The sequence below is a fragment of the Antechinus flavipes genome, chromosome 3, assembly GCF_016432865.1.
Source record: "Antechinus flavipes isolate AdamAnt ecotype Samford, QLD, Australia chromosome 3, AdamAnt_v2, whole genome shotgun sequence".
NCBI lineage: Eukaryota > Metazoa > Chordata > Mammalia > Dasyuromorphia > Dasyuridae > Antechinus > Antechinus flavipes.
Genome location: NC_067400.1, coordinates 317974466 through 317989230, shown reverse-complemented (window position 1 = coordinate 317989230; position 14765 = coordinate 317974466). Strand labels below are relative to the sequence as shown.

General features: G+C 35.7%; 1 protein-coding gene across 3 annotated transcripts in view; it reads right to left on the bottom strand.

Annotated features, from left to right (window-relative positions):
• Window positions 1-14765, bottom strand: part of SLC49A4 (solute carrier family 49 member 4) — a 199767-nt gene that overhangs the window by 144188 nt on the left and 40814 nt on the right. For all 3 annotated transcript variants that reach the window (XR_007951904.1, XM_051985412.1, XM_051985413.1), the window contains exon 3: window positions 3863-4128. Coding sequence is in view for 2 of the 3 variants with exons in the window: in XM_051985412.1 (XP_051841372.1) it covers window positions 3863-4128 (266 nt within the window). In the remaining variant the exon portion in view is untranslated. The remainder of the gene's footprint in view (window positions 1-3862; window positions 4129-14765) is intronic.

Sequence of the window (14765 nt, the reverse complement as noted above, 5' to 3'; positions counted from 1 at the left end):
AAACAAGGGATAGTCTATGTCTCAGATCTGTGGAGAAGGAAAGAATTTATGGCCAAAGAAGAACTAGAGAACATTATGAATGGCAAAATGGATAATTTTGATTACATTACATTAAAAAGGCTTTGTACAAACAAATCCAATGCAGATAAGATTAGAAAGGAAGCAGAAAATTGGGGAAAATTTTTTATATTCAAGGGTTTTGATAAAGGCCTCATTTCTAAAATATATAGAAAATGGTCTCATATTTATAAAAATATAAGCTATCCTTTGATTGACAAATGGTCAAGGGATACGAACAATTTTCTGATGAAGAAATTAAAACTATTTCTAGTCATATGAAAAAATGCTCTAAATTACTATTGAATAGAGAGGTGCAAATTAAGACAACTCTGAGGTACCACTATGCACCTCTCAGATTGAGTAAAATGACAAGAAAACCTAATGATGAATGTTGGAGAGGATATGGAAAAACTGGGATACTAATACTGGGACACTGGTGAAGTTGTGAACATGGGCAAAAGTGTTTGTGGAAACCCTTTTTGTAGTGGCAAGGAATTGGAAACTGAGTAGATGCTCATCAGTTGGAGAATGGCTGAATAAGTTATGGTATATGAATGTAATGGAATATCGTTCTATAAGAAATGACCAGCAGGATGATTTCAGAGAGGCCTGGAGAGACTTACATGAGCTGATTCTAAGTGAAATGAGCAGAACCAGGAGAAATAAGAAAAATTTTGATAATCAATTGTGATGGCCATGGCACTTTTCTTTTTTTTTTTTTTTTAATTTTTATTTTTTATTTAATGATTATTTTATATTGACAACATTATTCCTTGCACTCGTTTCTTTTCCGATTTTTTTCCCCCTCCCTCCCTCCACCCCCTCCCCTAGATGGAAAGCAGTCCTTTATATGTTGGATATGTTGCAGGATATCCTAGATACAATATATGTTTGCAGAACTGAACAGTTCTCTTGTTGCATAGGGAGAATTGGATTCAGAAGGTATAAATAACCCGGGAAGAAAAACTAAAATGCAGATAGTTCACATTCGTTTCCCAGTGTTCGTTCTTTGGGTGTAGCTGCTTATGTCCATCATTTATCAATTGAAACTTAGTTAGGTCTCTTAGTCAAAGAAATCCACTTCCATCAAAATATGTCCTCATACAATATCGTTGTCGAAGTGTATAATGATCTCCTGGTTCTGCTCATTTCACTTAGCATCAGTTCATGTAAGTCTCGGCCATGGCACTTTTCAACAATGAAGTAAATCAGACTACTTCCAATGGTCTTGTGATGAAGAAATCCATCTGCACCAGAGACAGGACTGTGGGGACTGAGTGGATCACAACACAGTATTTTCAACTTTTTGTTCGTTTGTTTTTCTCATTTTTTTCCCTTTTTAATCTAATTTTTCTCATGCAGCATGATAATTGGGGAAATATGTATAGAAGAATTGCTCATGCTTAAAATTTATTGGATTACTTCCTTCCCGGGGGGGCGGGGAAGGGGAGGGAAGGAGGGGAAGGATGTGGCGAAGGGAGCAAGAAAATTTTGGAACACATGGTTTTGCAAAAGTGAATGTTGAAAACTATGTTTGCACATTTTGGGGAGGGGGGGGTATGAAAAGAAAAAGCTGCCTATAATTGTGGCTTCATTCTGTTTTTAGACTCTTCTAAACCCTTTGACATCTTGCTTCTGATCTCACCGAAACTGCTTCTTCGAAAGTTAACAATGATCTCTTAATTGTCCTATTTCTTGGTTTTTTCTTAATCCTCATCCTTCTTGACCTCATCACAGCCCCTGACACTACCTGATCTGATGTTCTTTTTCAGTATCCTTTGCTGCATTTTCACCATCCATTTGCCAAGCACAGATATCTCCCAAAGCTCTGTTCTCCATTCTTTTCTCTTCTCCAAAACCATCTTCTGTCTCAATTCTTACCCAATCCTTAATCACTGACTGAATGGGCATGGCATCAGACAAACTGAGATGTGGGAAAGAGTTCTATTTAGAAAGATCAAGTTACCCACTGCATCCTGGACCATTCATTTCTAGTCATCTTGACCTTTATCTTGTTGCCGGACTTTGATGACTCTAGAGAAGAGAGTAAGGCTGATGACCTTGTGAAATTCTGCCCTTCAAGAGCAAGTTAAGACATTAATCTTGTGATGTCATTGGTCCTGAAGGACAAACAACAATTATTTTGCTTAGTGATCTTATTAGATTCCAAAGAATTCAATATTAATGCAGATGTTAATTGCAGATGACTCTCAGATTTAATTCAGCCATCCAGCCCTTCCCTCTCTCCTGATTGCCTATCCAAAATCTCCAACTATCTATCCAAACTACATGTGCCACAAACATATTAAACTCAACATGGACAAAACTAGACTCATTATTTTTCTTCTCCAAAACCTTTCCTCTTCCTAATCTCACAGTTAATATCAAGGTGCCATTACTTTCCCAGTTACCCGCCAGGATCACAACATAGGTATCATTCATAACTTTATATTCTCACTCCACTAAGAGATGCAATATGCTGCCAAGCTCTACTGATTCTATCTTTACAACATCGCCCAAATATGCCTCCTTCTCTTTACCGACACAGCTGTCACTTGGTGCAGACCCTCATCACTTCAAGCCTAGAGTACTGCAATAGCTGGCTGGTGGGCCTGCCTGCCACAAAGCTGCTCCCTACTCTAGTCCATCCTCCACTCAGCTATCAAAGTGACCTTCCTAAAGCGAAGGTCTGCCCATGTCCCTCTATTCAACAAACTTCAGTAGCTCCTTTTTACCTCTAAAATTAAATATAAAACTCTGTTTGCCTTTTAAAGCTTTTTGCCACCTAACTCTTACCTACTTTTCTACCCTTCTTATTTTTGGTTCTTCAGCACCAAGGGTCTTCTTGCTGTTGCTCACACACATTTCCCCATCTCTACCCCTTTTTGTTGGTTGTTCCCAAATATATGGAATGCTCTCCCTGTCTTATCATCTCTTCCAGGTTTCCTTCAAGTTCCAGTTCAAATTTTACCACTGTTTTTCCCAGTTCCTCTAGATGCTAGTGCCTTTCCTCTACTGCCTCCAATTTACCCTGTATATAGCTGATATATATGTAGTTGTTTTTACATATCTTCCACAATAAGGTAAATCGTAGGGGACATGGCTGTCTTTGCTGGTCACCAAGTAGTATTTAATAAGTGCTTACTGATTGTCTATCTAAAGCTGTGATTTCTTTAGTACAACTTCAATGGTGGAAACTACTTCTAAGCTGCCTATCAGCAAACAAACAAACAAACAAACAAATAAATATTGCTGTGGTAATTGGGGTTAAGTGACTTTCTCAGGGTCACACAGCCAGGAAATGTTAAGTGTCTGAGACCAGATTTGAACTCAGGTCTTCCTGCCTTCAGGGCTGGTGCTTTATCCACTACACCACCTAGCTGCTTCTATCAGTAAACATTTTGTCACCTATAGTCTTATAAGAGCATTGCCTGGGACCACTGAGAAGTTAAATGATCTTCTTGCTCAAAACTCAAATGTTTTTGCCTCCAAGGTGACCATTACCTCATGGCTTAACATGTTGCTATCATTAACATAACATTAATCATGTTGCTATTGATGATTTTAGCGTTAGGTGTCAGTAAGATTTTCAAGAGGATGCTTCCTACCCCCAAGTTTGAAAGGGACATCAGTTAATAAGTGAAACTGAAGAAAGGACAAAAAAAAGAAAGAATTACCATCCATGTAGCAATAATATGTTTTAACAGTGGAGTTTTCCTGCAAATGCTTAGGAAAATGCTAATATAATGACTGAGGTAAAGGACATGGGAACGTAATGAGAAAGAAGGAAACTTCAAAATACCTGCATATAATACCATCTCTATCCGATCCTGAATATGGATACTATTACTTTCGGAGGTAAGTAGATGTGATGTTTCATTAGGAGCCGGAACAATAAGAGGGCCAACTAGGAATGCACAAGCTCCACCAAGGTAACTGAGCATAGAAGCGATCGCTGTGGCAGTAGCTCGTTCGTCTGCAGAAAACCATGTGGTGGACAGGAACGGAGCAGCATTCATTACCGTTGGGCCTGCTAATCCATTGAGCAGCTGTCCTCCATGGATCAATCTGAAATTGGGGAAGATAGAAGGAGGAGATTGATGTACAAGTGACACAGATCTGATGGAGACATAAGCTGCATCTTCTGACACATGAAATGGCGCCTTCAGATAGGGAGAAGCATTTCTTTAAAAATGAAGATTTTTACTACAAAAGGAAGAGCTAGTTCACGTGAAAAGGATCTCTCTGGGAAAATCACCTTCCTGTTTACCTTAGCTTAGTTTTGCCCTCTCTGTGTGGAAATCATCTCTTATGTTATGAACTCTCCCAGTCAGAAGTTCAGTAGCCACTGAATCCAGCCTGTCCATGAATATGAACTCTTTTGTATAGTATATCCAACAAGAAAGCCCATTTCTGGAAAACTCTAATTATTAGACAATTTCCCCCTTACACCATTCTTCATATTCAGTGGCCTAAAAAGAACTCTCTGAAAACTGATGGAGTCTATTCTGATACTACTATCCATGGCATGCAGCAGAACAAGCTGAATGTCCTATCCCATATCCAATATATATCCCTATACCTTCAAGTAATTAAATAGATGTACTCTAAGCCCCTTTCTTCCCTCAAGCTACTCCACGTCACCTTCTCACTTTGTTCCTTCAAATAATCTTGGTATGAAACATTATCAACATCTTTCTTGGAATGGATTGCTGACTACAATACTCTAGATCTGGCTAGAGAAGGGCAGAATACTCATTCTTATATCAATGTTTTAATTGTTGGGATGGGATGTGAATGACAAGGGCTCAATGTATATCCAGGGATCTTTTCCCCCTTTTTTTGTAAAGTAAATTTTTATTAATGTCTTTTATTTTTATGTCATCTAAACTTCCTCTTCTATCTCTTCTTTTCCCAAAAGAGTCATCCTACAAAACAAATTAAATTATTTAGAGGAAAAAAAAAAGAGGAAGAGAAAAAGAAACAAGCAATAATCAATAAATACATTGAAAAAACTAGAAGAATATATAATTTTCCAACACTGATGGACAAATCCTTTATCAGTTTTTCATTTACATTTTTAAAATTAATCTTTCTTTTTTTATATTTTACATTAATTTTACATTTACATTAATTTCATTCTTCACCATCTCTAGGGTGATAATAAAGAGTAAAAGAAAAACAATACCAACAAATTCAGCAGAAGTAACCAATCTTAGTTGGCTGGTGAACAAATTTGATTATCAAAGAAGTTTGACAGGTATGATGTATTTTATACTATGCTTCCCCACTTTTATGAAGAAAAGAAGGAAGTATTTGTTCATATCTCTTCATTGGGGCCAAACTTTGTTGTTGTAATTACACAATTTAGTTTCAATTTTTTGTTATTTTTTCTATTTACATTGTTATAGTTTTTACAAATATTTTATATTTTCTTGGTCCTGTTCACTTAATTTGTATCAATTCAAACAAGTCTTCCTATGTTTTTCTATATTTGTCATATTCATCATTTTATGCAACACAAGTCATTTATATGCCACAGCTTTAGTCATTCCCTAATCAAGGGGAATTTACTATATTTTCAGTTCTTTAAACAAAAAAAGTACCACAATGAACAACTCTACTCAGATTATTTACACAAGCCTTTTATATTCCCCCTGAAAAGTAAATGAATAGAAGAATAAACATCTCAATAACTGTCAGAATTAGATCAATAATGTCCTTGCTGTTGAAAAAGATATATTTTTAAAAGTCTGATTTTGGCATATATAAGAGACCCCTTTTCCATCTTTGAAATCTTTGATATATATATATTTACCTTGTAGTGGGATCTTAGCAAATAATTACAATGGCATATTAATGCATGAATCTTTATTGGGATTCATGGACATAGGGCAGCTAAGTGGCATGATGAATAGAATACTAGACTTAATATTAGGAAGAATCATCTTTGTCAGTTCAAATGTGACCACACTAGCTATCTGATCTTGGGCAAGTCACTTAACCCTGTTTGTTTCAGATTCCACATTTGAACTGGAGAAAGAAATGGTTGACCAATATCTTTGTCATGAAAACCCCAAAGGGTCAGAAAAAATCAAACATGAATGAAATGAATGAACAACAACAGGGAACATAAAGGAATTTGACTATTATTAAAGCTAACTACAGAACATGTGAATTATACAGGCAGTATATACTGATGATTAACTAGAAGAATCTGACACAAAAAATGGAAAACCAGGTTTGGCTGTTGGTGCAAAAAAAAAAAAAAAGGGGATTAAGAGCAAAGGATAAAAGCATAAACATGTTTATATTGGCAAGGTGGAGGTAAGGGAGCAATATTTAATGTTATATAAAATCTTGTAAGTATGACTGAAGCTGAGCTGCATTTGAAAAATGTACCAACACATTTTCAGTCCCTGAACTGTATACAGGTGATGGGTAAAGCTATACCAACTATATACTTCCCAATTTGACCAAGTTACTCTGAGTTTCCCGCCATGATCAGAGGAAGGAAAAAACAGCTAATATCAGCCTCTCCAACATCTGCAGAAGAATCTGAAAAAACAATAGCAATAACTAAATTCAAGAAAACAGGAGAATAGTAGACTCTTAGGGTCAGCTGCACTTTAACTTTTACAATCTCTTTCATAAAATAACACTTTGTCACTATGCAGCATACAAATCACTGTGGTAGTCATCTTTATTTCTTGTAGCTTTCATACTATATTTGTAGACATCTACTAGGACGTAAAGAAAGATACTATAGACTTAAGAGCTGTATTCTGATCTTTCTGTTTTTTTTTTTTCCCAAAAAATAAATACCATAGAATATAATGGATTTGGCATTACAAGATTTGGTTTCAAATCCTGGATCCACAAACTATAGCTGTTCATTCTTGGGCAAGTGACTTTCAGTTCCTCATCTGTGAAATAGTACCTGGACTCAACAACTTCTAAAATCTTTTTTGACATTCTGACTACAAGGAAGAATCAATAGATACATAATAAGTACTTACTATGTTAGAACCCAGTCTGTTGACATCTTCCTCATTTCTATTTTCACAACAGCTCTGACGTTTCACAACACCATCTTCTCCTCTGAAGCTCCCCCTTCTCTAGTACAGGCCTTCATCACCTCACTCCCTTTTCCATCAGTCTCCCTGCTTCAAGTGTTTTCCCACAGTACTCCATCCTCCGTCCAGTTATCAAAATGATATTCCTAAAGCAAAATTCTAATCATGGCATATTCTTTCTCTCTTCAATAAACTGCAGTGGCTCCCTATTTATTTCAGGATCAAATATAAAAATCCTGTATTTGGCTGTTAAAGCTTTTCTCAACCTGACTCCTTCTTATCTTCCCAGTCTCCATACATTTTACTCTTATTTACAGATCCATATGTGATACTGGCCTGTTTGCTATTCCAATAAGAGGGATACTCCATTCTCCCAACTCTGCATTTGTTTGGCTGCCTCCATGCCTGAAATGTTCTCCTTTCCCTCTGCCTCCTGCCTTCTTTGGCTTTCTTCAAATATTAGCTATTTCCCCCATCCCCCAGAAGTTCTTTAATGTTAGTGCCTTCTCCTGTCTTATCAGACAAGCATGAGAGACAACCCAAAGATCCCAAAGTGCAGGTAGGCAAAAAGTTAAGTCTAAGAAGGTGAGCTAAAGCTCATTCTTTGGACCCTGGCTATAAGACTGGGAATTCAGCCTGAATCAATTTTTTTTTTTTAAAGGTATGACCACACTTTTGCCTTTTAGTTTCATTTTGCTTGATAAAAACAAGAGAAAAAGAAACAAAAAAAAATACTATTACAAATCAGGTATTTGATTCTTTGGCTTGCATGTCAATTATTCAGTCTATTCTGCTGACATTTTTATAATTGTTTTCATCTCTGTTAGAGAATTTGGGGGTTAGCAACACACACAACCATAGTCAAATTCTTCAAGTGAGAATGGTTGTACTTCTTTCAAATGGTTGTTTTTGGGTTTTTCTATTGTCCAGGTCATTGGATCCTGGCAAGAATGAAGGTCAAAGGAACGAGTGTAGCCTGAGAGAGAAAAAAACTACTTCTACTAGCAATAACAGCAATTCTGGGCTTCATTAGTGGCCGGTGTCCTCATCTATGTCAAAATCTTTTAAATCTAGGAAACTGATATTTGTTCTTTCTCTTGAAGCTGCAATATAAGATTGAGGGAAAGGTATTCATTCCTGATGTGCTGACTGTGAAGAACCACTACAGTAGCAAAGATGTTTCCTAAAGAGTCTGCTCCAACTGTTGTGCTGTTGATCACTCTACAATCTTTTGAAAGGTGAGTCAGTGTTTAAAAAATTTTTTCACATGTCTGCTCATGGCAATTAGTAAACTCCTACAGCAATCACCAGTGAGAAGTACCTAAGGAGCCCTGCTTTACACTGGCAAAGGTTCCATATAATAGAACTCTCATGTTCCCATTTAGAAGGATGCTGCAAATTTCAACTAAACCTATTCAACTACATATCCATTTATCTGCATAGCATGCTATTCCTGAGATCCCTATTTCTGCTTGCTTTCTTGGGTTAACCAATTCCCCCTTTTTTCTTTTAACAATCCTTGGTTTTGAACTCCCCCCTTTCATTTCCTACCACCTTCACTGGTTCCTGAAAGAAAGCTTCATGGATCTTTATTTTTATTTTTTTGGTGAGGCAATTGGGGTTAAGTGACTTGCCAAGGGTCACACAGCTAGGAAATATAAGTGTCTAAGGCTAGATTTGAACTCAGTTCCTTCTGACTTCAGGGTTGGTGCTGAATCCATTGTGCTACCTCACCTAACTGTTCTTTCATGGATCTTCAGCTAAAAAGAATTTCTGAGGCCATCTAGTCCAGTCTTCTCAAGTTACATATGAGGAAACTTAGGCTAGAGAGGTTAAATGACTTTCCTGAAGTCCATAATGGGTGGTGTCAGAGATCTCATCTGAAGCCAAGTCTTTTGATTTCAAAGTCAGTACTCCCTCTCCATTGTATTTTCCTGTGACCAATCCTTTGTCATCCATACTATGGCAGTCTGACAACTGAAGGTAGCAAGAGAACTACAATCAAGACCACGTCAAATGCATGGACTGTTTTCTATGGAATACAATGTCTTGAGGGTCTCTGGAAAGCCCATTGAACCTCATGCCCCTCAGCAAAACTCAACATACCACATCAAACATCTTTCAATTATTCAATAAATCTTCTCTTTTCCATTCAAGCTGAACTTACTGAGCTCTTTCAAGAGTCACCTTGTGAATCCCTCACATTTTTCTACTCATGATAAGATTTACTCCTTTCCCAACATGCAGTTTCATAGCATGATGTTTAAATATGAAATCAATTGGATTTTCACCTTCAAGAATATTTTAAGGACCTCTATTATTTTTTTAATATTTTATTTTATTTTATAATAACTTTATATTGACAGAATCCATGCCAGGGTAATTTTTTTTTTTTACAACATTATCCCTTGCACTCGTTTCTGTTCCGATTTTTTCCCCTCCCTCCCTCCACCCCCTCTCCTAGATGGCAAGCAGTCCTATATATGTTAGATATGTTGCAGTATATCCTAGATACAATATATGTTTGCAGAACGAACAGTTCTCTTGTTGCACAGGGAGAATTGGATTCAGAAGGTAAAAATAACCCGGGAAGAAAAACAAAAATGCAAATATTTTACATTCGTTTTCCAGTGTTCTTTCTTTGGGTGTAGCTGCTTCTGTCTATCATTTATCAATTGAAACTCAGTTAGGTCTCTTTGTCAAAGAAATTCACTTCCATCAGAATACATCCTCATACAATATGTTGTCGAAGTGTATAATGATCTCCTGGTTCTGCTCATTTCACTCAGCATCAGTTCATGTAAGTCTCGCCAGTCCTCTCTGTATTCATCCTGCTGGTCATTTCTTACAGAACAATAATATTCCATAACATTCATATACCACAATTTACCCAGCTGTTCTCCAATTGATGGGCATCCATTCAATTTCCAGTTTCTAGCCACTACAAACAGGGCTGTCACAAACATTTTGGCACATACAGGTCCTTCTTTAGTATCTCTTTGGGGTATAAGCCCAGTAGTAGCACTGCTGGATCAAAGGGTATGCACAGTTTGATAACTTTTTGGGCATAATTCTGGATTGCTCTCCAGAATGGTTGGATTCGTTCACAACTCCACCAACAATGCATCAGTGTCCGAGTTTTCCCGCATCCCCTTCAACATTCATCATTATTTTTTCCTGTCATCTTAGCCAATCTGACAGGTGTGTAGTGGTATCTCAGAGTTGTCTTAATTTGCATTTCTCTGATCAATAATGATTTGGAACACTCTTTCATATGAATGGTAATAGTTTCAATTTCATCATCTGAAAATTGTCTGTTCATATCCTTTGACCATTTATCAGTTGGAGAATGGCTTGATTTCTTATAAATTTGAGTCAGTTCTCTATATATTTTGGAAATGAGGCCTTTATCAGAACCTTTAACTGTGAAGATGTTTTCCCAGTTTGTTGCTTGCCTTCTAATCTTGTTTGCATTAGTTTTGTTTGTACAAAGGTTTTTTAATTTGATATAATCAAAATTTTCTATTTTGTGATCAGTAATAGGACCTCTATTATTCAGAGGTGTGTTGATAAATGTTTAATAACTAGCTTTCAAAAATATTCACAACAATTAAGTTTAATCTGAATTATTGACATTATTGACATTTTCTCCATCATATTCCATCATAAACCATCATATTCATAAGTCCAGACAATCAACTAAACAATAAATCAAGGCCCAATTTATTGTGTTTGCCAATTTCTGAGAAATAAATGAAAATTTAACAATCAGTTCCTTAAAGTCTGGCTCCAGCAAAACTCAGTTCTTGGTGAGGTAGGAAATGTATGGAACAAGTCAATCCTGATACTAAGAAGTGAGTTCTTTGCTATAATCACTAGCACCTGCTAAGAAGTTTCCCTAAATCTGCCTATTCAAATTCTACCCATTGTTGCTAGTTAAGCACTATGGGGCCATGAAGAACAAGCATCATACCTTTTCTATGTGGTAATCCTTCAAATAATGGAAGTCAGCTGTCATAGCCCCTCTTGAAACTTCTCTTCTCCAACCCACACATCTCCAATTCTCAATCAATCCTCATGGCATAATTTTAAAAGTCACATTACAAATGTGCAGAAATGAATAAATAAATTTTCCAGGTATAGATCCTGTCAGTGGTGTTAGCTAGCCTTCTGAGTTTTCATTATAGTGTGTTTTGAAAACAGTGCTGTTTACATAAGGATCTAACTGTGCCCTGGCCCCATAATCCAAACTCTGAGGCAGATATTTTATATTTTATCATATCCAATCTTCCTCAGCTCCAACTGTTAATATGATGCCAACACACTCATCTGGGAGATGTTTGTTACTCATGTCTAACGCCCGGTATACTATTGTAGAAGGCAGGCAATTTGGACAGGTGTGATTGGTCTTTCAGAAAATTACATGCGTTGTTGCCTGGATCACAAGGCTCTTTCAGATGACTGCCAAGAGATTTTTTTTGTTTAAAACATCTTTCCATATACTCACGTTATTTTGACAGGTCTATAATTTAAGTACATGTTTGCGCCCTCTCACATTTCTCTCTTTCTCTCTCTCTCCCCCTCTCTCTCTAGCAAAAAAAAAAAAAAAAAAAAAAAATACTCACTATATGTATTTTCTAGTTTTCAGTGATTTCTCTTTCTATTGGTTCTGAAAAATAGTAACTAATAGTGCTTTTAAATTATATCTGTCAATACCTTAAGTACAATGTGCAGGATAGATTTAACTATAAGAAATTTTATCTCTAGAGAGGTTAACTATACTAAATTTGAAAAGGATTTATTTGCCCTATATTAGTGTAGAAATAATTTATAAATTTAGTTTATATTAGATGTTCATATTTCCAGAGTTTCAAAGGTTTATTTTACTTTTAGTTACAGATGGATGGCACAGATTGCCGCCAGGGAATTTTTAAGTAAATTTTTTTCATATAAATGCAAAACAGAAAGCTCTGACAGAATATTAGACTAAATTTATCTTAAATTAGTTTCACATAATTGTTCCTACTTGCAGTTTTTCCTTCATATTGGTAGGAAAAAAAAGTAGATAAGTATAATATCATTGTGCTTAGTTTTGGAAGTAGAATTTAAAATGCCTTTACATCAATATTCTGCTTACAATTCTTCCACTTTATAGGTCTTATTATCTGTTATATTACTTATGAATGAGCAGACACCAAACCATAAATATAGTAGATCTTAAATATTGGACTTCTACCTCTTATTTTCCTTTTGGTTTAGAAAAATTTCCAAGCCATTGAAAGACATAGTTTTTAATTCCTGAAATCTAAAAGAACAAGGCATTAATAGTTATTACTGTAAATAGATTAGAAGCAAAATAGCCAAAGCACTGGCAGACATTTCTGCCCCAAATGCTGAGAATTCAAAGATAACATAACCAGTGAAATGACAAGGTAATAATAGTTTAGTGGCAATTTCAGTCAAATTTATGTCATAATACTATGTATATTGCTATTCAGATATTACACTGTCACACTTATGAACAGATATTTCCCCCCATTTTATTTTATGGTATCTAAGTTGGAGAATTTGAAAATGTCAAACTTTTTCTTTTTAACAGCAAAAAGTAATCTCTAAAATCCCCTTTAGTCTTCAAAAATGCTAATTGCATCTTTTTTTTTTTTTTTCTAATTATGGGCTATGGATCCAAACAGGGAGAAAAAGGCTCTGCTACTAGTTGCTCATATTTAAGGTTTACAAAGCATTTTGCTCACAACCATAGTTGTGAGGTAAGTTAAGCATTAATACCCTTACTTTGTGGTTGAGGAACCCAAGTGGGATGACAAGTTAAGTTCTACAGCTAACGAGTGTCTAACATGGGTTTGGACCAGGGGGTCCTGACTCTCAAAACCAATGCTCTTCCCATAAGGAAATCTTCAAGAATATAAATTACATAACCTAACTTTTACCAATACAAACCTCAAAGAAGGTTCACTGAGTAGCTAAGTTTTATATCTACTGCCCTTCTTTTCTTTCCCTCCTTCCCCCCACACCCTTAACTGGCAATCTTTTAGGATTTAGGTTTGGAGCTACTGTATCCTACTTTTGACTACAAATCAAGTTTCTAGCATTAGAGTTGGGTGTTAAAAACATTTCACTAAATGGAATCTAGAGTAAGGGGAAGAGGAAGAAAAGTCACCAAAAATAAAACAAAAATTAATTTGTTTTTAACCTCTTTGGAAAGGCACTTCATCTTCTGCATATTTTTCTGATCTTCTTTTCTTTAAGGTTTATGGGTCTAGAAGTCTTGCTTATGGGAGTCGCTTATTCCTATCCCAATCCTCTTGCCCAAACTACCTCCATTCAGTAACTGGAACACACTGAATTTTTAAAAATTTTAGTAGCTCTCAATATTTAATAACATTCTGTTAGCGTCAAATATTGAGATTTTTAAAAATTCAATATTGACAGAAGATATCAGACTAACTCTTCAATACAAAAGATTAGTTTTAATATTCAAGATGTAGTACTCAGCATGCCAAAGGGGAAAAGGTCTATTTTCTCTAGCATTCACTGCATGAATAAAACAAAATTATTGTACAGGAAATCCCTCCTCTTTGCCATGATTTATTTCTGAAAACCAGGTGATAAAAGAAGATTATTATAAAAACACACTCTGTCCTTTCTAAAAAAAATAGTTTTAATTTTTTTTTTTTACTTTTACATCTGTTATTTCCCAATAAAGTTCCTCATCCTGACTACAAAGGGTACTGGATTACCTCACCTCTTTATGGAAAGGAAAGTATTTGTGACCTGTTTTCTGTAATTAAAATCAGCATTTGCAATTAATATATGTGAAATTAATAAGGTCAGCATGCTATTTTTGTTTATTACAAGAATTGTGTATATTGTTCTTATGGTTCCAATCACTTTGACCTATATTATATGGATTACCAAGATGCTCTGAATTCCTTCTATTTGGTCAATTATATATTTTTACAGGAATCACATGATAATGAGAAAGTGGATTACATTCTAAAACAAGCATTTAGCATGAGATAAATTGAATTCCTGTGTCTTTTCTTAAAAAAAAAAAAAAAAAGTTTTATCTTTTACTTTTATATCAGTTATTTCCCAATATACTTCTCCTTTTCTTAATTTCATAGAATTTAGAAAGTATTTGAGTCATCTTAAAAAATTCTGTCCAGAGAAGTTTGAATTGATACCCTCCTTTTCTCTTTATATAATTATCCCTGAAGTTAAGTAAGTACACTCAAGAGTTTTGTTTTCATTACAAGATACTGCAGAGGTTGTTTTTAAAAAGAATCATATACTGGGACTCTAAAGATCTAAATTCTAGCTCCAACTCTGTCATTAGGCAGGATTCTCCTGCTCAGGTGACTTGATTTCTCTGGAACTTAATTTGTACATGTGGGGTAACTGATCAATCAATAAAGTATTTATCAAGTGCTTGCTGCACTACGTGCCAGGCACTGCTGAGGACAGAGGGTAAAGACAAAAGCTGATCAGCTTGACCAAGAAGCATCACTTTTAGCTGAGAAGAAACAACATATACAGGTATATACAATAAAGAAAGAAGGAGTAGCTGCAGGGGGAGAATGAAGTGAGAGGAGAACCAGAAGTCTCCTA